The 27,646-nt window shown below is 42.1% G+C and overlaps 1 protein-coding gene across 1 annotated transcript in view; it reads right to left on the minus strand.

The window, feature by feature from the left end:
* The window catches only part of LOC138260987 (myosin-4-like), an 88,202-nt gene that overhangs the window by 22,258 nt on the left and 38,298 nt on the right, over positions 1 to 27,646 (minus strand). Inside the window, exons 3-20 of the mRNA XM_069209555.1 lie at positions 21,067 to 21,210; positions 13,737 to 13,893; positions 13,609 to 13,636; positions 13,382 to 13,499; positions 13,198 to 13,290; positions 13,021 to 13,084; positions 12,831 to 12,929; positions 12,317 to 12,420; positions 12,081 to 12,219; positions 10,467 to 10,585; positions 10,202 to 10,351; positions 9,948 to 10,118; positions 8,982 to 9,294; positions 8,828 to 8,898; positions 8,531 to 8,618; positions 8,322 to 8,439; positions 7,670 to 7,793; positions 56 to 192 (exon numbers count right to left, since the gene is read on the minus strand). Of these exons, the coding sequence (XP_069065656.1) occupies positions 56 to 192; positions 7,670 to 7,793; positions 8,322 to 8,439; positions 8,531 to 8,618; positions 8,828 to 8,898; positions 8,982 to 9,294; positions 9,948 to 10,118; positions 10,202 to 10,351; positions 10,467 to 10,585; positions 12,081 to 12,219; positions 12,317 to 12,420; positions 12,831 to 12,929; positions 13,021 to 13,084; positions 13,198 to 13,290; positions 13,382 to 13,499; positions 13,609 to 13,636; positions 13,737 to 13,893; positions 21,067 to 21,210 (2,237 nt within the window). The remainder of the gene's footprint in view (positions 1 to 55; positions 193 to 7,669; positions 7,794 to 8,321; positions 8,440 to 8,530; positions 8,619 to 8,827; positions 8,899 to 8,981; positions 9,295 to 9,947; positions 10,119 to 10,201; positions 10,352 to 10,466; positions 10,586 to 12,080; positions 12,220 to 12,316; positions 12,421 to 12,830; positions 12,930 to 13,020; positions 13,085 to 13,197; positions 13,291 to 13,381; positions 13,500 to 13,608; positions 13,637 to 13,736; positions 13,894 to 21,066; positions 21,211 to 27,646) is intronic.

Here is a 27,646-nt window from a genome sequence, read left to right on the forward strand (position 1 = left end):
TGGTGTATGTTATCGATGAATTTAAATTGTATTGCCTTTTGAATCCATGCAGCACCTTCTTTCCATCATCTTCTTGAATTCTACTCTCATAAGGAATCCTCTGCAAAGAGCTTGTGTACGGGTGATGAGCTCTGCCAACTTTTCATCTCTCATCTCTTCAAGAGTACCCAGGAGACCAGCTTTGAAGAACACCTTCAACGTAAGTGAAAAATGTATGTTTATTTTCCTCTGATATTATCACTTATATGGTATTATCTTAAGGTACATCATAACGTGATAAGGTGATTTTTTGTTAGGTTTGTTCTGATTCAGGTAGATGAGAAAACAATCAATGATCCCAAGGTAGAGAAGCATACTCATGAATATAAAATGAAACTCCCAGCAACACACCATTCCAGCACCATTTTAAGAGGGATAAGGTTTCCCTGTTGCCATTGTCTTTAGAAAGAAATACATTTAGTTGAACACAAAATGGAGAGCAGAGAGAAATAATGCCTGGTGAGTGGCTTGACAGTGTCAAGGAGGAAAAAGTAAGGACAGGATGAAATAAATATTTTTGGCAATACTGGTTAAAGACCGGTGATAACAGTGTACAGTGTACTGCCAACATCATGAAGAGGTCATGCTTACATGTTTTATGTACGGTTAAACTGCCTGAGGAATGACAGTCTTTTTGCCTTGTGTGGACCAAGACTTTCAACGGAAACAAGCGTTCAGAGCGAAACCATTTAAGCAGTTACAACCAATGAGCTAAACTTTGAAACACAAATCTATGAATAAGTGGAGTGTTAAAATGGGAGACTTCAATTTAGGATGTGTTTATTCTAGCAAAATTATTCAGAAAGTTGTCATTAAGGAGAAGCATATTCTATTAAACCCTATGTAAGGCAATGACCAACTTGGGTGTAAAAATATACATGTAAGGGGCCACAATAATTCTGATGAAATTCTGCAAGTCAAATAGTGTTAACCTTTAAAACAAAAAACTGCATTAAAAAGGGTTGGATGTCTTTTTAAAAAAAAATGTTTTATTTTCTGATTTCCTGATTGTTTGCAAATTAATGTCTTAACTTCATCTCCATATAGTTGAAATCAACAACTTTTCAGTCAATTATCCTTTAATTAATTGAGCAAATTATTCATATTTGTTCTATATACGTTATTTATCAAACCAGTTTGTTTGGAAACCATGTTAGTCTCTCATACACTCTTTAATTTTTTATCCACATTTGAAAATCTGGTGGTTCCCTGGCTTTCCAAAAAGTGGTTATTACTGCTCTTGCAATGAATATAGCGGTGTACCACCATAATCGATGTTCTTCCAATGTTCCCCCAAATGTTGGAAGCATTCTAGTTCTATTACTGATGCATTTTGATGTTTTTCTATTCTTAAGCAGCTATTTATAAATACTGTCTTCTGATACCAACATGATTGAAGTTTTGGGCGCTCTCAAATTATATGCACCCAACATTCTTCTACATCTGAGACAATTGTTAGATATATTATCATCCCCCTATGAAGACAAGCTGAAGAATAGTAGATTACCCATTGGGCATACACTTATATTTCTCTAAAACTAGCCCCCCATACAGCTTTCATGCTGCAAATAGGAGCCTTTTTCCAGTTTATTCGGTTTAGAGGTAGTCCTGTTTCTCCCCATTTACTCTGAATTAGTGCTTACTGCATATTGAAGTCCTCCATTTCTTCCTACAGATATGACATCCAATGGCTAGTCCTTTTATGGGGATTGATGATCTGAAATAGATACTTTGCTATATCACACACATTCTCAATTTCAATGGGAGTGCTTTTAATATACTATGGATTTATCTATTATCAAATTGATGTCCCTTCATTGTTGGTTTGAGCATGTCTTTCACATACTCCCCATATATTAATTTAATATTTACATACCAATCACCCATTTTACCTAGTTTTATCCCTTCCTATCACAACAGTTCTTGTTTGGGGAGTTGAGAACATATTACTTCTAATGGGGTGGCAGTGTGACACATTGGAATTGTTTTAAAGCCCTCCATGTTGCTCTTGCCTCTTAAAAATAAATTATTAGTTGGGCTGTATAGCACTAGTTTGAGATTCCTTATTTGTTGCAACAGAGGTGTTAAGTAAGGACTCTGTTTCTACTTCATTCTGTATACGAAGTAGTAATTAAAATGTTTTAGTTAACTCAGTATTAAAAATCAAGTATGCATTAACAGGATAAAGGCATATTAATATGCCCTGAAACCAAGCAGTGCCATCCCTCAATCATTTTTGTAAGATATAACTTTTTCAGTCTCAAGTGAGGTCGGGATTTACCCCATAGAAAGCTTGTAACTTTTTTAACAAAATAATGTTGAGTCAACATAGATAGGAGAGTACTAAAACAAGTTGTATCTGAGATAATACATGCATTTTAACAACTGCAACCTTTGGTAGAGTTTTCCATCTTTCAAGCATTTGATTGATATTGTGTAGCAAAGGAACATAATTTAACCTAATTAGATCATCATAATTTTCTGTAACGTTTGTTCCCAGATACCTTACCAGTTTATTAATGTGAATCCCTTGTAAAAAACAGCCAGAGGGTTTCTGTCTTACTATTAGAATGCAAAATCAATTTTTTTAGCATTTACATTTTAACCAGCACATTTTGTGAAGGCGGCTATGGTATCAAATACCCATTCCGCAACTGTAGAGTCAGACTGTAAAAAAAGTACTATGTTGTCTGATTAAAATGTAAGCATTTGACCCCCTGGTAGAGCTGGCAATACAGACTTAATTAATTCTTTACTTCTTAAGCAATAACTAAAGGTTCTATGAACACTGCAAATAGACATGGTGAAGGGGGCAGTCCTATCCTGGTGTCCCTTGTTATATTGAAAGTTTCAGTAGTCTTACCATTTGTCACCAATGAGGCATTTGCCCTTTCATACATGCCAGCAATTGAAGAACTTTAAATAATAAATACCAGCTTACCAGGTCAAATGCTTTTTCAGCATCCAGAAAAAGAAATATTGCTGTATAGATCTATTTTTAGTGATCAAAAATATTTTGTCTATTTTACCTCTTTCTAGAATCATCTGGCCAGAATTAGGAGCTCAAATATCTGTATTGTGTTTTGAACTTCACGTACTCTCATGTGCCAGTAATGTTCCTATAAATTCACCTTCCTCGTATATCTGTTGTCTCATGTGCATCAGTTAATGAGATTCTTCTAAGCTAATATTTGCACAATTTTCTTTAGCCTTTTTTCATTCATACCAATGTTGATTATCATTATGTTATCAAGTCTCATTTCTGTTAGTTAGATTTCTTTGAGGAAATAATTAATCAATAGCCTATTATTATTTTCCCTTTTATGGTTCCATGATAGGCTTTCTACGCTGTAGTCAAAGAGGCCGAATTCAGATTCTCTGCAAAAAATAAAAAATGAAATCTTGCGCCTAATGTTTTTCCAGGAAATTTTTATTTACAAACAAAGTTTTATCCAATTGCCATTTAAACATAGAATTGTTACTGGAGTATAATTTCATTTCTAATTCTATTCCTGTTTGATCTTAAAAGCAATTGTAGATATATGTAACCAGCGCATTTTGGATGTCTCTTGTTGCAGAAAATAATCAATACGGGAAGCTGATATATATCTCTTCAAAAAACATGTACGGTCTTTTCTATCTAATTCCTTCTCTCCAAGGATCAATTGGCTCTACATCTTTTTTAATGCTTGCATTGCTATGGCACCTTTTGGTTTCCTTTGGTTTTTAAGAGCCGCTGTAGGAAGAGGAAATCACCCTTTACTATAACATTGTTGATAATCTATCAAATGATTTATTAGGTTATATATTGCACTTGTATCATCCAAGAGAGAGATATACAATGAGACACTAATGAATATAGAAGGATTTTAACACAACACAAGAATGTAAGAGTAATAACTGATGGCAAGGATTTTTTAGATATTGACAAAGATAAGGATAAAGATAAAAGTTAAATACATAGATAAATAGACAGATATTACTGAGCTCCCAGATAAACGTGCAATGGACAGCAGAGAATTACACACAGCTGTTGCTGCCACTCTACAGACATATTTTGTATTCTCTAGCAAAACACAGACTACGGATAAGTCAACCTTAGACATAAAATCTCTGACAAGCCATGAACTTTCCCAGGGTGGACCCAGGGCTCACAGGAACACCTGGAAAATGCATTACTAGGCCTTCAAGAAACAGCCATTGAATCTTTATTAAAATAATTTTGAAGGAAATAAAAAAGATAAAAGCTAATTAGATGGCAAGTGCATCTACATTAAGTAAACACATGCAGGGCATACAGAAAAATATAGATTGCTTCTCTAGTCAGTTAGAAGAGATTCAACAAAGAATTTTGGAACGTGAAAACACCCAAAACTGTTTGTGAAGTCAGACAATGGCTAACTTAAAGGAACTTTGGGGGTCATTATGTAAACCTTCCTCTGAAGGTTAGGTTGCCACCAGTGCCTTCCCATGGACCCCATTAAAAGTCCCCCACGGTGTTTTAGCCCGCTGGCCCAGCGGGGAACGGCCTACAACATTGACACCGGCTCATAATAGAGTTGGCAGCAATGCTATAGTGCGTAGGGTGCATTAGCACCCGTCACGAAGTTCACTGTCTGCAAAGCAGATAGTGAACCTCGCGTCGGGGCTGGCCAGGTAAATGCTGGTGGAGAGGGGAGTCATAATCTTCAGGGCAGCACTGTTTGCAGCGCCGCCCTAGCGGATTAGGACCATCAGGACTGCCACTCCCTCCTGTGGAGGAGAACTGGCAGTGCTGGCAGTCCCACAGCGGCACGACCGCCATGGTCATAATGTGGCGGTCAGACTGCCACCAAAGCAGTCGGACCACCACTTTGGCGGCAGTCAGATCTCCATCACACCCTTAATCCATTAAAATCACAGATTGAGGACCAAGAAAATAGCATGCGGAAAGCTAATCTAAAGTTTCAGGAAATGTTAGCAAAAAAAGAGAAACTTTCATCAACTACTGAAATGAATGAAGAGCTCCTACAAACTCATATCCTGCCTGATAATGGAGAGAATCTTACTATCAAAAGGGCACACCGAATATTGTTTACAGAAAGCCCAAATATAAATTTTCCAAGAATAGATTTGGTAAACTTTGATGATTATTACATTAAGCAGACGATATTAACTGCATACTAAGCTAGGAGTTCTGGGTGTTAAATGACTTCAGCTTCCAGGTTAATTCATATATGACGTATGAAACATCCAGATGACAGATGGAATTTAAGCAATTTATTGAATGGTTTAACTTGGAAGAAGCTCATGCAATACTAATGTAAACTGCTAGACTAAAGGTGTTAATTGACAGATTATTCAAAGTTTTGCATTGTATCAACACCGCATATATGTTTTTGGCAGAATAACAACAAATAAAGTAATAGGGCAGGAATAAGAGAGTAGACAAGAGGACTGGGGGCTAGGTGTGGGACGGAGCCTATGAGCAACATTTTGGAAGTCAAGAAAAAGGATGTTGGTGCATGCAATAGGATGGTATTTAATGAGGGTGGCTCGCTCCGCCAACTCAAAATGAGTGCATGCTTTCACAGCCGAAAGGGGAAGGGAGAGAGTACCAGTGGGAAGAGGTGGGAATCCTTTGGGAAAGAAAAAGGGAAGGGTGCCAGTGTGGGGGCTGAAGGAACCAGTTGATGGAAGGAATGGGGAGCACATGCAAAAAAAAAGAAAAAAGATTTATTGATCAATTTAATGAGCTAAAGATCAGTGCAACAGTAAATGTATGCATCTATGATGAAAATTAAGATAATTTCCATAAATATAAATAGAATCAATATCTAAAAAATAGAAATACAAGTTCTAAGTGGCTGGAGATGCTTAGACCGACTGTAATACTGTTGCAGGAAACACACATCAAGGACAGAATTAAAGAACAGAGTTGGCTACCATTTACCTTCTTGACAGCTTCCTCGGCATCAGTGGCTCATAGAGAGATAGCAATTATGGGTCCAAGAATTTTCTGGGAAAGTTGCTCAAAATCAAGCAAGGCATTGCTGGGAGTTGGTTTATAATCGTGTTGGCTTTACAAAAGGGATGGATCATTTTTGGTTTTGTCATAGGTCAACAATGTTCCTCAGAAATGAACATTCTAAGTATCATAGTCAAGAAATACCACAAGATTTCCAATACTGACAAATTCCAGGGCTATTGGGTTTGTAAAATTGAAGTAAATCTCAAGGAAAGGGATAGAGTTTAGAATTAAAAATTAAGTGCCAGAGACAAGTTCCATACATTCTCTCAAAAGCTTCTAGATTTGCTACTCATGCTGTGAAAACTGGAGAATATACAAATGGTGAGGCTACTAAGAGGTCTGCCATCCACTGATAAATAAAGGTTTGCTCCTTGATCTAGCATACCAAGATCTTTGATCCAAACCAACTCTGAAGTGTCCAGCTGAGAGTCCAGCTGTTGGCACCCGGTAAGTGTTGTATCTACCCCAAGCCAAGATGAACTCATTTCTAAGACCATATTTTAAATTATCTATAGAGAGAAAACATTGATCTGCATGACTGACTAGGGCTCTCATAACTTGGTGGGTTGGCAGTACCTGAGATGGGCTTGTTAAACCAGTCAGTCACCCTATATAAGTCCTATATAAATTCATCCCACTGGGAGATGTCATTTTGAAACGAAGCATGTATTCTGCTTGTCTCGTGCTGATACCGCACACCTGGCTTTCTATATAAGCATTGTGAAACAGAGACTCTGCATGTTGGCTTGGTATCCTGCCTGTATATATAAAAACAGCTATCACAGGATTCATTAGGCCTGCCATATGAAATCCCTCAATTAAAGCCATTATAATTGCTATGAAACAGCATATTATTTTTTAAAGTATCTGCTTGGTTTGCAGCAAAAAAGAGTGACTCCACGCCACAGAACTGTAATGTATCCTTCACCTTGATAAATTGAAAACCGGTTGACTATATTTCTCTCATTTCTCACTGTCGTGAAATTTGTGTTATCCATATTCACTAAAAAGTGCATGTTTTTTATGGATATTTACAATTGTATAGAACACTGCTGCCAAACTGAAAGATGAAAACATCAATAAAAACAATTTCAATTTGGCAGCAGCAGTGTTCTATTCAATCATTGAATCCCTTGATTTCGATTTTCATGATCTTAGGTATGCTTATTAGTATTCTGTTACTTTTATAACAATATTCATAGTATAGATTTTAGGGGAAAATGTACGTGTCTAACTTATGCTGCAAATACAGTACATATGTGTTTTATAAAAATATATGTCCTAATGTTTGAAAAGTTAAAAAAGTTAAAATATATGTGATAAATTTGTTGTACTGAAACAATTGTTTTGAAAATGGGCTTATTCTTCGGGCTCTATTTTATGTTTACTGAATATTATGATACTGAATAAAAATACTTTGACGTAAAAGTCTGTGAAGTTTAAATGCCCGAAGATACAGCAAGGAGGTTTACAGTAAATATTTCCTATCAATCAGACATGAGCGTATTATCAATATTATAGGCACAGGAGGACTTGACCTCACATCATACTGAAAGCTGAACAATAAACAAATTCTTCTATTTGAAATTATGTATTTGTGGACATATATTGCTCTTTTACCTTCGTGTGGCCAAATTTATATTGTGTATGATCAACATCAATGGATCCCAACAGTTTCTCACTGGCCTTCTTGCTGTCTATAAATTGTCCTTCAGGAATAGCGCTGGCGTTCAAAACCTTGTACCTAAAAGATATAAAAATAGAGGTTTCTTTGTAAAAATGCAGACAAGGAGAGATGGTAAATGGATATTTTCTATGTGGTCAGTAGCTAGTTTTATCAATGATTTTGATTTCGTAAATTGTGCTTTAAATAATGAGCTTTGAGAACAGATTCAAAATCCATAAGACTAGTGACACACAACAAATTATTGTTGTTATTGTCTTTCCTTTCAAAATGTTTTAGTATCTTCGGTCCTCTTACAGTGTTAAATGTTGTGAATACATTAGGAAATGTTGTATATGCTGCTACAATCGTTTTGCAGCAAAAATATTTTTTTAGTAAGGTGTATCTAGCTTTCAGAGCCTTAAAATGTCATGGTGGTGGTGCTACATGAACAATCAGGGAACAAGGCTACCAGTGACAACATAGGGCTAAAATGTCCTGAGACACAGGCTTCTAGGACTTGTACAGCTTCTTCTGTGCTTGCTGGGAGGAAACTCGGCTAAATCGCCCGAGCATACAGTCTATGTAGATGTCATCTATGGATATTACCTTTGTTTGAAATCACCATAGAGGATCCTGCTCGGAAAGCCCTTTCTGCAAATTCTGATGCCTTCTAGGACACCATTACATCTCAGCTGGTGGATCAAAAGATGGTTGTCCATGACACCTGAACATGGAAATAAGCTCACAATGTAAATTTCCTCATATTATGTTGACTTTATGGTTTTTCAGCTTTATACTTTTTTCACGTACTGTACCTGGTGTTTTTGTCTCATTTGGAATCAGACATCGAACAAAGTGGGGGTGAGTGCTTCTCAGGTTAGTCATCAGCTTGTTCAGGTTTTCCTGTTGAAAGGAACATTAGAAATGATTTAAACTCTTAATACCCTGAATGTATAGGTGGATATGTAGCTCTTCAAAAACATTGCAAGTATGAATGAAATGTACTACTACCAATCTGGTGGCAAACATCATCAGATCTGACACAGAACAATGGTTGTAGATACAATACCTGCTGTGATTCAATTTTGGGTATTGCATTTGGCAGAACTTACTCTGAACAAAGCGGAGACTGTCTGGAAGGATGAGCCTTTCTTCTTTTTCCCACCCTTTGCAGCTCCAGCATCTGTGAATTGAAAGAATGGGGTGTCGGTGACACAGCGTCAAACAGCTTAATCTTTTAAAGTAAACTTGCAGCTTTATGAGTACCTGCATCTCCCGCCACAGTATAGGTGCTGTAGAGGAAGGCAAGCAGCTTCACTGATGACTTCTGATACAGCTGAATGACTGTTTCATTCAGTGGATCCTTGTTCTTGTCCAGCCAGCCACTGATGTTGTAATCCACAGTACCGGCGTAATGCAGCAAAGAGAAGTGGGCTTCAGCCTTTCCTTTGCCTGGCTTGGGTTTCTCAAAGTTCTTGCACTTGCCTAGATGTTGATCGTACAGCTTATTCTTGAAGGAAGTGTCTGTAGCTTTAGGAAACATGCACTCTTCTTCAAGGATGGAGAAGATTCCCATGGGCTGGAAAAGGAAGTGTGATGTAGATTATGTTGATTTAGAAGCTTATTTAGAACTCTGTAGTCACTAAAGAGCCAGGGAGGCAGAGGAAACACCTCCCCTAGCCCCGTCACAGCTGGCCCATGCCATTTAAAGTTTACCATTGGGTCAGCAGTGTTTTTTCACAAATGCAGGTCCTGCCTTCACAGCTACAGCTGACATTGGTGGCAGGTCCAACATGCCCTATTAGCGTAGCAGACCAGCCTGCAATATTTGAAAGTGGGGATGTCTTTGGAAAAAAATGTCTCTCACACTCTTGAAGTTTTCTCCCAGTACAAGGGGAACATGTCAGCATTTTTCATGGCCAGGAGCACTGTGCTATGTAGAGTAGTATGAGACAGGAAAAAATGGTGGACTAGGTATCGGAAAACCTATGCTTTTGACATCTTGCTCACCAGTGGATGTTCAATAGTGAGGCTTTTTCTAGCAGCGGAGCATGTGGCAGCTCCACCATCAGCAAATCTCTGTATGAGGCCAATGATTTAAAAGGGGGCGGACTGGACGCACAGTAAATCTTGGGGCTATCCATTACCACCCACCCCTAAATCACGCCCTTAGTTTTCAATCATCGTTGGCATATGCAGAAAGATTCAGCATTCACTCAGAAAGTGACCCACCTTCTCAATAAGCTCAATGCAGGCAGCCAGATCCATGCCAAAGTCAATGAATTCCCATTCAATGCCTTCCTTCTTGTATTCCTCTTGTTCCAAGACGAACATGTGGTGGTTGAAGAACTGTTGCAGTTTCTCATTGGTGAAGTTGATACAAAGCTGCTCCAAGCTATTGAACTAAACAACACAGGATTGCTTAGTGTGATTGTGTTACTAAACATTTCCACAATTCGATTATAGTGTCTGCCAGAAGAACTTACATCAAAAATTTCAAAGCCTGCAATATCCAGGACCCCGATGAAGTACTGCCTGGCTTGCTTGGTGTCCAGCTGCTGGTTGATTCGAAGCACCATCCACAAGAAGAGCTTCTCATAAACAGACTTGCAGAGCGCACCAATGGCATTATAAACCTATAAGAGATAACGTTAAATACTGGTTGGTTAATTCTCTTATTTGTAGACAAGGTTTACAAGATAGTATCAAATTCAACATAGTTAAAAAAAAAAAAAAATCAGTCTGTGGTACCTGCTGGACATTTTGCCCCTTAGTGACATATTCGTTGCCGACCTTCACTCTTGGGTAGCACAGCGCTTTCAGCAGATCCGCTGAGTTCAGACCCATCAGGTATGCAATTTTGTCAGCAACTGCACATTATAACAATAGTTCAGAATACTTCACCACAATATTCTTATAATCTGCACTGCATGCATTGGTATGATGAGAGACACTGTATGCAGACCTGATTCTATATAAAAGTGCATTTCATGTAAATGGATGGGAAATACCATTGGGTAATAGGAATGACTGCTGGTTAGTGGTAGTGGTATTGTTCACCCACAGCGCTACGAATAGCTTACCAGTGTCATATGCATGTGGGTTGTACAGGACATTTCTTAGCTCTGCCACAGGAGCTGCAGTTCCTTGGGGCATGCACCATGCACATGCAGCATCACCATCTTACCCCTGTGGCACTAAACACCAGTTTAGTACTATGTAGCCAGCAGTACAAGGACATGCACTGCTAAGAACAAGACCAGTATTTCTTTAGTTAACTCTGTGAGGAATGTGCAGGAGAACCCAGTATACCCATCCATGACCCACCAGTGTGGGGGTGTACTAAGGTGTCCTAGATCTTGATGCACATTCCCGTGAAAGGGTAGAGACCCTCCATCAGACCAAGAAATTCAGCACTAAATCTGTGTACCACCTCCCGAAACCATTGTCAGCCCACTATTGAATGCTCCTCACACTAGAAATCAGAAGACATCAAGCAACAGTGTATTAGAGTGACATGGAAATGAAGGGGCATATTTACAAGCCCCTTGCGGCCCTTAGCGCGGCTGTTGCGTAATTTTTTAATGCTACGGCGGCACTAAACAGGCCCTCACCCTGCACATATTTACAAAGTGGCACAATGCTAGCATTGCGCCACTTTGTATACCCTTGCACCACATTATACCTTGGCCAGGTATAATGTATGCAAGGGGGTTGTTCCCCCACAGGGAGGCCCAAAAAAATGGCGCAGTGAAATTTACAAGATTCCACTGCACCATTCTATTGTAATTTTTTAACTCCTGCCCAGGGCAGTCGTTAAAGTGACACCAGGCTATTTCCTATGGTCTCCCTGCGCTTTGCTGGACTAGTGTCAACATTTTTAGCGCTAGTCCAGCAAAACGCCACAATATCATTAAAAAAGTTGATGCTATGTGTTAACGTGCGCCATAGTGCGCTGTATTGTAAATACAACGCTACCGCTGTGTCATCAGGGGGCGTAGGGCAATTCAAGGAAACTGGCACATTGGAGCCGATGCACCAAATCCTTGGAAATATGCCCCAAAGAGTTTTAAAAAACATTTGCGAAAAGAGCCTACAAATTGCCTAGCAGGGCTGACTACTTGAGTATTATACTGTAACTTAAATTTAAGAGCTATTATTCCTGGAGGTAAGTGGCCCACAGGATAGTGCAATCTATAATTAATTTAATTAGTTCACTTATACTATTTAAGACATCTGAAGGCACTACCCCAAATCTTTCAGATTGTACAGTGCTCTGTATTTCAGTCAATGTCTGGTGCAACTAGTATGTATATTTGTAGCTTTCACAATCAGTGCTATTTTTTCAGTCTCTTCCTTCAATACCTTCTGTGCCATCGGGCTCGGCCTGCTCCTCACGCTGCTTCTGCTTGAATTTCATGTTCCCGTGGTGCATGACCGCTCCTGTCATCTTGTAGATGCCGATCTTCTCATCTTGGTTGAACCCTAGGATATCGATGGCACCCTGCGGGTGTGGCGTCAAGACACATTTGTTAAAGGGACATTAGGGACATTCTGGAATATTGTTTGTGATATGTACAAGTTTGTCTTCAACCACTCACATCGGTGGCCAGCAACTCCTCTCCATCATCGATACTCTTTACCACAACCTCACCCTGGCTGATGGATGGGAAGTCGTATGGGTTTGTGGTAATGAGAAGCATTTCTGGGATGGAGAGAAAAAAATCTGTTGTGTGAAGTTGAAAAGGGATAAGATTATCCATGCCAACTATAGCTTAGATGTTGAGGCATGCATACAATAGGTCCTCTTCAACTGAAAGATGAAGATAGATCCATTTATGTTTTCTATGTACAAAATGTTTTTATTACTGAAACAAAAGGCATCTAAAACTAACTCTCACCAGTTTATAGCTGATATAGTTAGATATGAAGCAGTTGTCTGCCACAGTGTATTTTTTGGCCCTTTCTCTGCCCTGTTTATACTTCTTCTTATATTATGTATTTTTTTGTATCCATTATCCCCCAATCTCTTTTTTTGTGTTGGTTACATCTGTGCTGGTACTTTCTGACTCAATAAAAAAAAAAAAAAAAAAAAATGAAACAAAGTTGTATTACCAATGAGCTCTGGCTTCTTGTTGGTCATGATCTGGTAGAAGATGTGGTAGCTCCTCTCGGCTGAGAGCTGGAATGTCACTCTGGACTTTTCCAGCAGGTCTGCAAAAAGCAGGCTTTGGTTATAATGTGTAAACAACAAATGTTTTAAATCCCTGCTTATGTCTTTGACTGTTTCTTCTGCCAGTCTTACATGTTTCAATATCTGCAGAAGCCAGTTTTCCAGTGGTTCCAAAGTGGATTCGGATAAATTTACCCTAGAAAGTAAATAAAAGCTTCAGATGAATTCAGACTATTATTGCGACAGAGAGAGTAACCGTATCTTCAAAAGCGAGAAATGTTAAAAAAATACACAAAGGGAGAAGCTTACAAAACGGGATGAGTTGTCATTCCTCACGGTCTTGGCATTACCAAAGGCTTCCAGCAGCGGATTGGCCTGGATGATTTGATCTTCCAGGGTTCCCTATTAGGAGCAAGATTTCAATGTGAAGAAACTCCTCTGAGAGATATCATATTATCTGCACCCCATGTGATGATACCGTAGATTTACAAACCTGCATCTTGTTGGCCATGGCGGGGGTGTCCTTTTTCTTCTCTCCAGACACTGCAATTGTTGCAAAGTACTGGATGACACGCTTGGTGTTCACAGTCTTTCCTGCACCAGATTCTCCTCTAGAAGGGAAGAGGACAGACTAATGAGTAGGATCTGTAACATCAATTGTGAAATCACTCACAGTGGCATGCATGAAGTTGGGTAACGATGTGATTCTGTTGTACTCACGTGATCAGGACAGACTGGTTTTCACGATCTGCCATAAAATAAATTACAGTTACTAATGGTTCTAAAAGAAGTTTGCATGTTATGAGAGCAACAAAATGTAAGAAGTCAAGGCAGTAGGAAGATCTTACCTGTCAACATGAACTGATAGGCGTTGTCAGAGATGGAGAAAATGTGGGGTGGGGCTTCTTGGCGCTTCTTGCCTCTGTAGCCAGCAACCACCTCAGGGTTGTACACTGGCAGCCACTTGTAGGGGTTCACAGTGGCACAGAAGAGTCCGGAGTAGGTCTGGAGTAAAAGCAGGCAATAAAGAAAAAATGAGTACCATCAATGCTATGTTAATGAAAAATTAGTCCCGAAGGTTGCCCAAAGACTAGTTCTCCCTAGCAGGTTCCTTCATTTTTTGCAAAATCCATCAGTGGGCTCCTAGATAGTTTTACAAATGATGATAGTAGTATGAACCAAATAATTCGCTTGCCAAAAACTTGACAAATACATTAACCCAAACTATGTTTGACCAGAAATGACTGGGGGTACTTGATATACACTGTGAAGGTCACTGAAAGCATGTTTATAAGTTTCTATTACAACAATAGATAGAAAACGTGGGCCTGGTAGAGCAGTTCTGTGTGTGTGTTGTTCCTTGAAAGGAATTCAATAACATTGAAATCCTTTTAGCGTAAAGTATCTCTGGGCTCCTTCACTGGATAGAGTCAGGGTGGTGAGTCCTGTCCTGTGGGATGCTTCTGCGCCTCTCTCAAGCAGTTGATAGACTGTGTGGTTCATTGTATACTTCCCATCCTAAGTCAGTTTCTACAGGTGTCCCATTTTCTGGAGCATGATCTTACTCCAGTATTGGAACTTTCATAGATTCACATGCTTGAATCATTCGCCGTCGTCGAGATAGGAGCCCCCTGTATCATTATGTAAGTAGTATTGAAATAGATTAACACAAGGGCCGTATGCCTCTTTAATTTAACAGTCTATCAGAGTCATTTTAAGAAAAAGTACCAAACTTGAGCATCCACCATTCAGATGACACCACTCTCTAGAACCCTCCTGCGAGAAGCTCCAGTACCTCAGATTTTCTACTCACATCGTGCTAGGGAGCCTCCTCAGAGCTCTGCTCTGTCTTCACACCTTTGGATTAGCTTTAAGCTATTTTTTCTCTGCTAAAACCTGTTTTGACTGATTGTGGGTAAGACCTACAACGTCTGTCAAGGAGAAGAAGGGTTTATTCAGAAATTGTAAAACCTGTGGTAAAAAAAGACTACATTCTGAAGACCCTCATCAGGATTGCATATACTGCCTTTATCCAGACCACTCAGCCAAGGGCTGCAAGGTTTGTCGTACCTTTTCCTCTAAGACTCTTAAGGATAGAGAAGGCAGATTGTTGATTTGGCTGCAGAAACTTAAGTACAGAGATAATCCAGTCTCGGATTCTGATAGTGATGGCTCTTCAATATCCAAAAAGTCATGAAAAAGGGCGAGATCAGACACAAGATCTCCTTCACAACAGTCCAGAAAAGCCCACAAAAAGACTGCCTCAGGGTCCTACAAGCGCCGCAGCCCCTCTACTTCACCTCATAAATCTTCCAAGAAAGGGGAGGGAGGTCATGCCAGCAGCTCTGAAAGGCATAAGAAGTGATCCTCTGTACCACCATCTGTGCCTTTCAAAGGGCCCTCATCTACTGGTGCTAGGACTGTACCGTCGTCGACGGATTCATCGTCGACAAGAGCGTCGGTGAGTGCTTTTTCACCGTCAACGACGACTTCCAACACTTCAGCGTCAATGGTAGTTGTGACGACGACATCGTGGACGACGAGTGTCCCACCGTCGACGAGAGCAGCGTCAACGACGTCATTGTCGATGAGGATCTACACCTCATCATCGTCGATGGCAGTAACAACTGTATCCACATTGCCATCGCTGACGGCCTTGTCGACGGTAGACTCTTCAGTAAGGCTGTCGACAATTAAGATCTCTATGCATTTGTCGTCGACGACTCCACCGTCGACAAAGGCTATATCTGCGCTGTCTATGACACCGTCGACAAGGGAAAAACAGCAGAAAAGACAAGAAAAGCTTACCCCAAAGCATACGTCACCTAGTAAGGTGACCCCTCTCATACCAGTGCACCTGTTGGAGAGGGATGGAGAGTCAGACGACGAGGGACTATTTGGAACAGCCCATAGCCCCTCACAATTAAACGTCAAATATCAAGAGGACGATGATGAATATGGTGAAACCTATGACCCTCAGTACTATGGAGGACATCAACAATATCAAGAGGGGGCATATATACAAACCTCTTTGCTCTCTGATCTCAGAGCAATGCTGGCTGACTACAGTAAGCGCTTTCCTCCTGAAGGAGAGCAACCTCCTCCGTCGCCCATTTCAGGGGTTACCACTACACGTCAGAGGCCAACTAGCGAATGTGGCCACGCCGGATATGGCTATACCACAGGACACTGATATGTCGGAAGGTGATCAGGAAGAAGAGGAGCTCCTTGACACTCAGTCGGAGTGGAATAAATACTTTATTCCTGCTCCTCCTTCTCCTTCTCAGCCAAAGGTGGATTCCCCTCCAGATGACATCGAGGGATTTCATAATCTTCTGGAGAGAGCGGCTAAATGATTCGCTCTGCCAATGGCGTCCAAGCAAACAGATTGCTTCTTATATGATTTTAAGGAGCCGTTTCAGAAATCTGTGCGCTCTATACCATTAGTCAACTACTTATGGGAAGAAGGGTTGAAGGTTATGCACAACCCTGCTACTGTCACAGCGGTGCTGCCCCGACTAGAAAAAAAATACAAAGCACCGGAGGATGCCTCAGCATGTCTAACTGGTCACCCTCATCCAGACTCAGTGGTTGCTCAGGCGGCACAGAGAAGGTCCAAAAAACCCTCAGCTCCAATTTCCGCACCTCCGGACAAAGAGGGTAGACGGTTGGACAATATTGGAAACAGATTCTCGTCAATGGCTAGCCTCGTTATAAGAGCTGCTAACTCCCTGGTGGTGTTGGCCAGATATGACAGACAGCTATGGGCAGTCATCACCCCCATAATGACTAGTTGCCGGGGGATGTAAAATCAGAGGCGAAGAAGATGTTGCATGAGGGAGAGCGTACGTCAGCGGAACTGATAGACTGTTCTATGGACATAGCCACAACTGCATTTCGCCAGCTCGCAGGTGCGGCTGTCCTTTTGAGGCAAGGCTGGTTAAGATCTACATCATTCCGGCCTGAGGTCCAGAATACAATTTTTGACCTACCTTTCGATGGCCAAGCGTTGTTTGGGAAACATATTGATGAGGCTCCACAATCTATTAAATCCTACACCGATACGGTGAAATCATTGAGAACTCTTTAATTTCGGAAGCCTCCCTTTCGAGCCAGAGAATGCGGACTGCCTTCTTATAGGGGAGGCTATGAGCAATACAGATACTCAACATATCCTTCCTCCGTCAATACTACCCACAAAGACAACCACCACAAGTGGCTTACGGCAGATCTGGATCTAGGGGACGCTCACCTCGCCCTACTAAGGACTCGGCTCGCAGAGCCTGATACACCCAAGGCTCCGGCTGCATCCGAATCTCCTCCTCTGGTTTTAGGCGGAAAGATACCCCTGTTTTTCAAACAATGGCAAATTATCACATCAGACAAGTGTTTCCTACAATTAGTGAAACAGGGCCACACTTTGGAGTTTGTCCAAATGCCTCCTCCCAATCCTCCTCGCAGAACTCCATCAAAATATCTGGAACAGCTCAAGAGCGAGATCAACAAGATGCTCCTCAAAGGAGCAATAGAGAAAGTATCTCTATCACAGCGAGGAAGAGGTTGAAGGTTATGCATTCCAGCTTCTTTCTCATTCGCAAAAAGTGGAAGGACTGAAGGCCGATCCTCGACCTCAGACAATTAAACGTCTATTTGAAAAAACAGTTGTTCTGCATGAAAAGCCTACAGGATGTTCTTCTGCGACTGAACCAGGGAGATTTTATGTCTACACTAGATCTAAAGGATGCGTATTTCCACATTCCCATTCATCCAACCCACAGACAGTACCTGAGATTCATGGTAGCCGGAAGCCATTTCAAATTTCGTGTCCTCCCTTTTGGCCTAAAGTCAGCTCCCAGGATATTTACCAAGTGCCTAGCGGCAATCGCAGCCTTCCTCAGGAGGAGAAAACATCAGATATTCGCATATCTAGACGATTGGCTGATAAAGGTGAGCACCTACGCAGGAGCGTGCAGATCAACAAGAAAGTGCGTTTCCTTACTCAACAGCGTAGGCCACACCATCAACTGTGAAAAGTCCAAACCCCTACCATCACGCAAAATCACCTTCTTGGGAGCAAATCTGGACACTCAATTCACCGTGGCCTGTCCCATTGTAGAGAGACAACAAAAGCTCCTAACTCTAGCAAAATCAATACAGAGAAGAAACTACATTTCAGTTCGCCTTTTCAAATCTTTGTTGGGCATGATGTCATCATGCATACCTCTGGTTCCTCTCTGCAGACTCAAGATGCGACCACTCCAGGAGCAGCTCAATCTTCAATGGCTCCAGATTTCGGGAAGCTTCGAAGATCGGATAAGCATAACCCCAGCAATAGTCGAAGCTCTGACATGGTCGTCTCAGAAGCATCATCTGTCTGTCGGCCTTTCGTTTCTCCATCGTCCAGCTCCATGGACTATCACCACAGATGCCTCTCTGGAAGGCTGGGAGGCCGTTTTACAAGACCTTCGAGTAAGTGGCAAGTGGCGTTGAGAGCAATGCACATCAATCTGCTAGAGCTCAGAGCAGTTTATCTCACTTTACAGGCTTTTATTCCAAAGATAGCTGGACCAGAGGTAGTAATAAGAACAGACAACACCACTACGATGCACTACCTCAACAAACAAGGAGGCACGAGATCTCTTACCCTCTCCAGGGAGGCTCAAAATATATGGAACTGGGCCTCGCAGTAAGGCATCAAGCTCACAGCGGTGCATCTGCCAGGGATAGAGAACAAGACAGCGGGCTCGCTCAGCAGACAGGATCGAGCTGCCACGAATGGGAGCTGGACCAGACTGCAGTGGATCACATCTTCTCCCAGTGGGGAACGCCAAAAATGTACCTTTTCGCCAGAAAGTGGCACGCCAAATGCCAATACTTCACAAGCTGGCATCACCAAAAGGGATCATGGGGGAATGCATTTTCCATAGCTTGGTCAGGCATCTTTGCTTACGCCTTTCCTCCGATACCATTGATCGCAGGATTCCTGACAAAGATGAAGAGGGAGCCGTGCACCCTGATATTAATAGCTCCGTACTGGTTTGCAGAGCTTCATCGTCTATCAGTGAAGCCTCACATCCTGCTGAAACCTTCTCTGCACTTACTGGTAATGAACAAAGGGCAGATATTGCATCCGGATCCTCAGTCGATGCAAATTGTCAGCATGGCTCCTGAGCACAGGGAATTTGCACATTTGAATATTCCATAGGAGTGCAGAGACATTTTGTCCAAGGCTAGAGCAGATAGCACTAATAAGGCTTACTCCTGCAAGTGGAAAAGGTTTCGTTTTTGGTGTCACCAACAGCAAATTGATCCGCTTTCTTCACCACCGGAGCAAATATTGCCTTATTTATTACAATTAGCGCAATCAGGTCTCGCACATTCCTCTATAAATGTGCATCTGGCAGCAATAACATCATGTAGGCGTTCAGACTCTTCACCTTCGCTATATTCCTCTAGATTAATCAAATGCTTTCAGAAAGGGCTTTTCAGAGTTTTTCCTCCATTCAGACCTCCTCCTCGCTCGTGGAACCTGAATATCGTTCTAGCGCAACTAATGAAGCACCCCGTTTGAACCGATTCATTGAGCTTCCCTGAAATTCCTCTCCTGGAAAGTTGCCTTACTGGTGGCCCTCACATCAGCCAGACAAGCCAGTGAGATACAGGCTCTTTCCATACAAGAGCCGCTCTTACAGATCAAACAAGACAGACTACTACTATGAACTAACCCACATTTCATCCCAAAGGTCCCTTCGGATTTTCATCTGAACAAGCCCTTAGTTTTTAAAACCTTTTTTGCACATCCATCAACTCCTGGAGAAAGGGCTTTACACTCTTTAGTAGACATTAAAAGATTTGTTACATTCTATCTGGACAGGACTAAGTCCTTTCACCGGTCCAACCAGCTGTTTGTAGCTTACAGTGCACCCAGACGAAGGTCAACCGCTCTCCAAACAGAGTATAGACAGATGGATCTCCTCAGCTATTCGATTCTGCCATCAGGCAGTGGGCAAACCACTGCATTCATCGGTCCGTGCTCACTCTACGCGGGCTGTTTCTTCCTCAGCAGCGCTGTTTGCGGGGGTTCCACTGCAAGACATTTGTAGAGCAGCGACGTGGAAAAGCTGCCATACATTTACAAGACTTTACTGCTTGGAAGCACTATCTCAAGGAGAAGTAGCAGTGGGTCAGGCAGTCATCAGGAACCTCTTCACGTGAAGGTGAGCCATCTCTTTCATCCCTTTATCCTAAGATCAGGTATGCACATTGTTTATGTCTGTTACTTTCGGATTCAGATCCAATGCTTATGATGTTTAAAACAAAAAAAAAAGAGGTAAAGATGGGGATAACATTTCATTTGAAATGTTGCCATATATTTATATATATCTGATTCAAGCATGTGAATCTATGAAAGGTCTAATACTGAAGTAAGAAAATTAGTTACTGACCTGTAAATGTAGTTCTCCAGTATTGGAATTTTTCATAGATTCACATGCGACCCACCCGCCTCCCCGGAGAAGCTCACTTTCACCTCTCTCTCTCTCTCACTCTCTCTCTCTCTCTCTCTCTCTTTTCTTATGTTACACACACTTGTGCTTGGAAACTCTGAGGTACTGGAGCTTCTCTCAGGAGGGTTCTATAGGGTGGTGTCATCTGATTGGTGGATGTTCAAGTTTGGTCCTTTTTCTTAAAATGACACTGATAGGCTGTTAAAATAAAGAGGCCTAGGGCCCTTATGTTAATCTATTTCAACACTACTTACATAATTATACCGGGGGTTCCCATCTCGACGACGGGGAATGATTCAAGCATGTGAATCTATGAAATATTCCATTACTGGAGAACTAAAGCTACAGGTAAGTAACTAATTTTCTTACCTGCTGTCACTCCTCCGCAGATCACACAGATAATCAGAACGTCCTGTCCTGTCAAAGAGTCGTTGTCCTATAGTTGGCAGATGCAGTGTGTTCGCAAGATGCTCTGTTTCTTCAAGCAACAGGCTTACAAGCAGCTATTTAAAATTCCACAACATGATATCTCCTGTGAATTATCAGAGGGGCTTACTTCATCATGTTCATTAGTTTACGTTGCGTTACAGCTTTTTGGGACAGGCTTTGGCTGTGGGGTTTAAGTAATAGATAATGCTCAAGGAGATCGTTTTGAATCTAATGGAACACTTACGTAGATCATCCAAGCTGCATATCGCTCAGCGAGGTTGTACAGCACGGAGGCTTCGTTCAGATGGGTCATCATGGCCATGTCTTCAATCTTGTCGAACTTGGGAGGATTCTGAGGAAAGACTTGATCTTCCTTCACAGTTACAGTCTGGAAATGAAGAGAAGAGATAACAATACCTAAGTGCAGGCTAAGGGGACTGTGGCTTGAGGTACAGTGCAGCAGGACTTACTACAACCAGTAATATCAGGTTCTAAGTATCTACATTTCTTATATGTCAAAGGATGCCACCTGTGCACCTCCACAGGGCTCTTTTAGTTTCATTGGGATAGTGCAGACAGTTGTCAGCAGGACTACCTTACTTTTGATGGGATAATACAGAAATGTTTAATTTGTGTTGGTTTCTAATGGGTTTCACAAACATGTCTAAAGATGGCTGCTTTACCCTGGAATAGGTTAGCACTGACATTACTCAGCAGAGTTGCTTTAACGTGGAATGGGTTAGCACCGTCATGACTCAGCAAGGCTGTTTTACCCTGTAAAGGGTTAGCACCGACATGACTCAGCAGAGCAACTTTTCCCTGGAATGGATTAGCAACGACATAACTCAGCAGGAATGCTTTACCCTGAATGGTTAGCACCAACACGACTCAGAAAGGCTGCTTTACCCTGCAATAGGTTAGCACCCAACACGACTCAGCAGGTCTGCTTTACCCTTAGGAGGTCAGTTTAACTCTGAATGTAATCGAACTGACACCTGCCCACAGAGCTGCCTAAATTCCACCAGGGTAACAGCACATCTGAGCAGGACTGCCTTATATTTATTAAGATAATAAGCAGGCATCTCTGGTACGGCTTATCCATCATTAGGATAATACTGACACATCTCGGCAGATCTGTTTTACATTTAATAGGATGCTGCTGACACCTTTCAACAGGGCAGGTTTACTTGTTTTTGGGATAATGCTGACACATCTCAACCGGACTGTTCAACTTTTATTGTGATAATACTGACACCTGTCCAAAGGCCTGCCTTACTTTGAACGCGATGGAATAGTATGGACCTGTCTCAGAAGAGTTGCTTTACTAAAAAGGAGAACACTGGCATGTCTCTGCAAGGCTGCCTTACTGTTAAAAGATAGTACTGACATATCTCCACAGGACTAATTTACTTTTCAAGTACTGACATATCTCTGCAGGGCTGCTTTAGTTTTCAAAAGATAGTATCATTGATTCTCCATGGCGATGCTTTACTTTTGAAAAGACAGACTGACATGTCCCTGCATTGGTGCTTTACCTTTGAAATGATAGTACTGATGTCTCTTCAGGGGTGCTTTACCTTTGAAATGTTAGTACTGATGTCTCTGCAGGTCTGCCTTATCTTTGAAATGATAGTGCTGATGTCTCCACAGGGATGCTTTACCTTTGAAAGGATTGCACAGGCATATCTTCACAGGGCTGCTTTACCTTTAAAAGGATTGTACTAACATGTCTCTGCAGGGCTGCTTTACCTTTGAAAGGATTGCACTGTCATGTCTACACAGAGCTGCTTTACCTTTGAAAGGATTGCACTTACATGTCTACACGGGGCTGCTTTACCTTTGAAAGGATTGCACTGGCATGTCTCAGCAGGGCTGCTTTACCTTTGAAAGGATTGCACTTACATGTCTACACGGGGCTGCTTTACCTTTGAAAGGATTGCACTGGCATGTCTACACGGGGCGGCTTTACCTTTGAAAGGATTGCACTGGCATGTCTCCGCAGGGCGCTTTACCTTTGAAAGGATTGCACTGGCATGTCTCCACAGGGCTGCTTTAACTTTGAAAGGATTGCACTGTCATGTCTACACAGGGCTGCTTTACCTTTGGAAGGATTGCACTGGCATGTCTCAGCAGGGCTGCTTTACCTTTGAAAGGATTGCACTGGCATGTCTACACAGGGCTGCTTTACCTTTGAAAGGATAGTACTGACATGTCTACACAGGGCTGCTTTACCTTTGAAAGGATTGCACTGGCATGTCTCCGCATGGCTGCTTTACCTTTGAAAGGATAGTACTGACATGTCTACACAGGGCTGCTTTACCTTTGAAAGGATTGCACTGGCATGTCTCCGCATGGCTGCTTTACCTTTGAAAGGATAGTACTGACATGTCAACACGTGGCTGCTTTACCTTTGAAAGGATTGTACTGACATGTCTACACATGGCTGCTTTACCTTTTAAAGGATTGCACTGTCGTGTCTCCACATGGCTGCTTTAACTTTGAAAGGATTGCACTGTCATGTCTACACATGGCTGCTTTACCTTTGAAAGGATTGTACTGACATGTCTCAGCAGGGCTGCTTTACCTTGAAAAGGATTGCACTGGCATGTCTACACGGGGCGGCTTTACCTTTGAAAGGATTGCACTGACATGTCTACACAGGGCTGCTTTAACTTTGAAAGGATTGCACTGACATGTCTACACAGGGCTGCTTTACCTTTGAAAGGATTGCACTGACATGTCTACACAGGGCTGCTTTACCTTTGAAAGGATTGCACTGACATGTCTACACAGGGCTGCTTTACCTTTGAAAGGATTGCACTGGCATGTCTACACAGGGCTGCTTTACCTTTGAAAGGATTGCACTGACATGTCTACACACAGTTGCTTTACATTTGAAAGGATTGTACTGACATGTCTCAGCAGGGCTGCTTTACCTTTGAAAGGATTGCACTGACATGTCTACACAGGGCTGCTTTACCTTTGAAAGCATTGTACTGACATGTCTACACAGGGCTGCTTTACCTTTGAAAGGATTGCACTGACATGTCTACACACAATTGCTTTACATTTGAAAGGATTGTACTGACATGTCTCAGCAGGGCTGCTTTACCTTGAAAAGGATTGCACTGGCATGTCTCAGCAGGGCTGCTTTACATTTGAAAGGATTGCACTGGCATGTCTACACATGGCTGCTTTACATTTGAAAGGATTGCACTGGCATGTCTACACAGAGCTGCTTTACCTTTGAAAGGATTGTACTGACATGTCTCAGCAGGGCTGCTTTACCTTTGAAAGGATTGTACTGACATGTCTACACAGGGCTGCTTTACCTTTGAAAGGATTGTACTGACATGTCTACACAGGGCCGCTTTACCTTTGAAAGGATTGCACTGGCATGTCTACACAGGGCTGCTTTACCTTTGACAGGATTGCACTGGCATGTCTACACAGGGCTGCTTTACCTTTGAAAGGATTGCACTGGCATGTCTACACAGGGCTGATTTACCTTTGAAAGGATTGCACTGGCATGTCTCTGCAGGGCTGCTTTACCTTTGAAAGGATTGTACTGACATGTCTACACACAGCTGCTTTACATTTGAAAGGATTGTACTGACATGTCTCAGCAGGGCTGCTTTACCTTTGAAGGATTGCACTGGCATGTCTACACAGGGCTGCTTTACCTTTGAAAGGTTTGCACTGGCATGTCTACATGGGGCTGTTTTACCTTTGAAAGGATTGTACTGACATGTCTACACAGGGCTGCTTTACTTTTGAAGGGATTGCACTGGCATGTCTACACTGGGCGGTTTTACCTTTGAAAGGATTGCACTGGCATGTCTCCGCATGGCTGCTTTACCTTTGAAAGGATAGTACTGACATGTCTACACATGGCTGCTTTACCTTTGAAAGGATTGTACTGACATGTCTACACATGGCTGCTTTACCTTTTAAAGGAATGCACTGTCGTGTCTCCACATGGCTGCTTTAACTTTGAAAGGATTGCACTGTCATGTCTACACATGGCTGCTTTACCTTTGAAAGGATTGTACTGACATGTCTCAGCAGGGCTGCTTTACCTTGAAAAGGATTGCACTGGCATGTCTACACGGGGCGGCTTTACCTTTGAAAGGATTGCACTGATATGTCTACACAGGGCTGCTTTACCTTTGAAAGGATTGCACTGACATGTCTACACAGGGCTGCTTTACCTTTGAAAGGATTGCACTGGCATGTCTACACAGGGCTGCTTTACCTTTGAAAGGATTGCACTGACATGTCTACACACAGTTGCTTTACATTTGAAAGGATTGTACTGACATGTCTCAGCAGGGCTGCTTTACCTTTGAAAGGATTGCACTGACATGTCTACACAGGGCTGCTTTACCTTTGAAAGGATTGTACTGACATGTCTACACAGGGCTGCTTTACCTTTGAAAGGATTGCACTGACATGTCTACACACAGTTGCTTTACATTTGAAAGGAGTGTACTGACATGTCTCAGCAGGGCTGCTTTACCTTGAAAAGGATTGCACTGGCATGTCTCAGCAGGGCTGCTTTACCTTTGAAAGGATTGCACTGGCATGTCTACACATGGCTGCTTTACATTTGAAAGGATTGCACTGGCATGTCTACACAGAGCTGCTTTACCTTTGAAAGGATTGTACTGACATGTCTCAGCAGGGCTGCTTTACCTTTGAAAGGATTGTACTGACATGTCTACACAGGGTTGCTTTACCTTTGAAAGGATTGTACTGACATGTCTACACAGGGCCGCTTTACCTTTGAAAGGATTGCACTGGCATGTCTACACAGGGCTGCTTTACCTTTGACAGGATTGCACTGGCATGTCTACACAGGGCTGCTTTACCTTTGAAAGGATTGCACTGGCATGTCTACACAGGGCTGCTTTACCTTTGAAAGGATTGCACTGGCATGTCTCTGCAGGGCTGCTTTACCTTTGAAAGGATTGTACTGACATGTCTACACACAGCTGCTTTACATTTGAAAGGATTGTACTGACATGTCTCAGCAGGGCTGCTTTACCTTTGAAGGATTGCACTGGCATGTCTACATGGGGCTGTTTTACCTTTGAAAGGATTGTACTGACATGTCTACACAGGGCTGCTTTACTTTTGAAGGGATTGCACTGGCATGTCTACACTGGGCGGCTTTACCTTTGAAAGGATTGTACTGACATGTCTCAGCAGGGCTGCTTTACCTTTGAAAGGATTGCACTGACATGTCTACACATGGCTGCTTTACCTTTGAAAGGATTGTACTAACATGTCTACACATGGCTGCTTTACCTTTGAAAGGATAGTACTGACATGTCTACACAGGGCTGCTTTACCTTTGAAAGGATTGTACTGACATGTCTCAGCAGGGCTCCTTTACCTTTGAAAGGATTGTACTGACATGTCGACACAGGGCTGCTTTACCTTTGAAAGGATTGCACTGGCATGTCTCCGCATGGCTGCTTTACCTTTGAAAGGATAGTACTGACATGTCTACACAGGGCTGCTTTACCTTTGAAAGGATTGCACTGGCATTTCTCCGCATGGCTGCTTATCCTCTGAAAGGATAGTACTGACATGTCTACACATGGCTGCTTTACCTTTGAAAGGATTGTACTGACATGTCTACACATGGCTGCTTTACCTTTTAAAGGATTGCACTGTTGTGTCTCCACATGGCTGCTTTAACTTTGAAAGGATTGCACTGTCATGTCTACACATGGCTGCTTTACCTTTTAAAGGATTGTACTGACATGTCTCAGCAGGGCTGCTTTACCTTGAAAAGGATTGCACTGGCATGTCTACACGGGGCGGCTTTACCTTTGAAAGGATTGCACTGACATGTCTACACAGGGCTGCTTTACCTTTGAAAGGATTGCACTGACATGTCTACACAGGGCTGCTTTACCTTTGAAAGGATTGCACTGACATGTCTACACAGGGCTGCTTTACCTTTGAAAGGATTGCACTGGCATGTCTACACAGGGCTGCTTTACCTTTGAAAGGATTGCACTGACATGTCTACACACAGTTGCTTTACATTTGAAAGGATTGTACTGGCATGTCTCAGCAGGGCTGCTTTCCCTTGAAAAGGATTGCACTGGCATGTCTCAGCAGGGCTGCTTTACCTTTGAAAGGATTGCACTGGCATGTCTACACATGGCTGCTTTACATTTGAAAGGATTGCACTGGCATGTCTACACAGAGCTGCTTTACCTTTGAAAGGATTGTACTGACATGTCTCAGCAGGGCTGCTTTACCTTTGAAAGGATTGTACTGACATGTCTACACAGGGCTGCTTTACCTTTGAAAGGATTGTACTGACATGTCTACACAGGGCTGCTTTACCTTCGAAAGGATTGTACTGACATGTCTACACAGGGCCGCTTTACCTTTGAAAGGATTGCACTGGCATGTCTACACAGGGCTGCTTTACCTTTGACAGGATTGCACTGGCATGTCTACACAGGGCTGCTTTACCTTTGAAAGGATTGCACTGGCATGTCTACACAGGGCTGCTTTACCTTTGAAAGGATTGCACTGGCATGTCTGTGCAGGTCTGCTTTACCTTTGAAAGGATTGTACTGACATGTCTACACACAGCTGCTTTACATTTGAAAGGATTGTACTGACATGTCTCAGCAGGGCTGCTTTACCTTTGAAGGATTGCACTGGCATGTCTACATGGGGCTGTTTTACCTTTGAAAGGATTGTACTGACATGTCTACACAGGGCTGCTTTACTTTTGAAGGGATTGCACTGGCATGTCCACACTGGGCGGCTTTACCTTTGAAAGGATTGTACTG

The sequence above is a fragment of the Pleurodeles waltl genome, chromosome 10 (genome assembly GCF_031143425.1).
Source record: "Pleurodeles waltl isolate 20211129_DDA chromosome 10, aPleWal1.hap1.20221129, whole genome shotgun sequence".
Lineage (NCBI taxonomy): Eukaryota > Metazoa > Chordata > Amphibia > Caudata > Salamandridae > Pleurodeles > Pleurodeles waltl.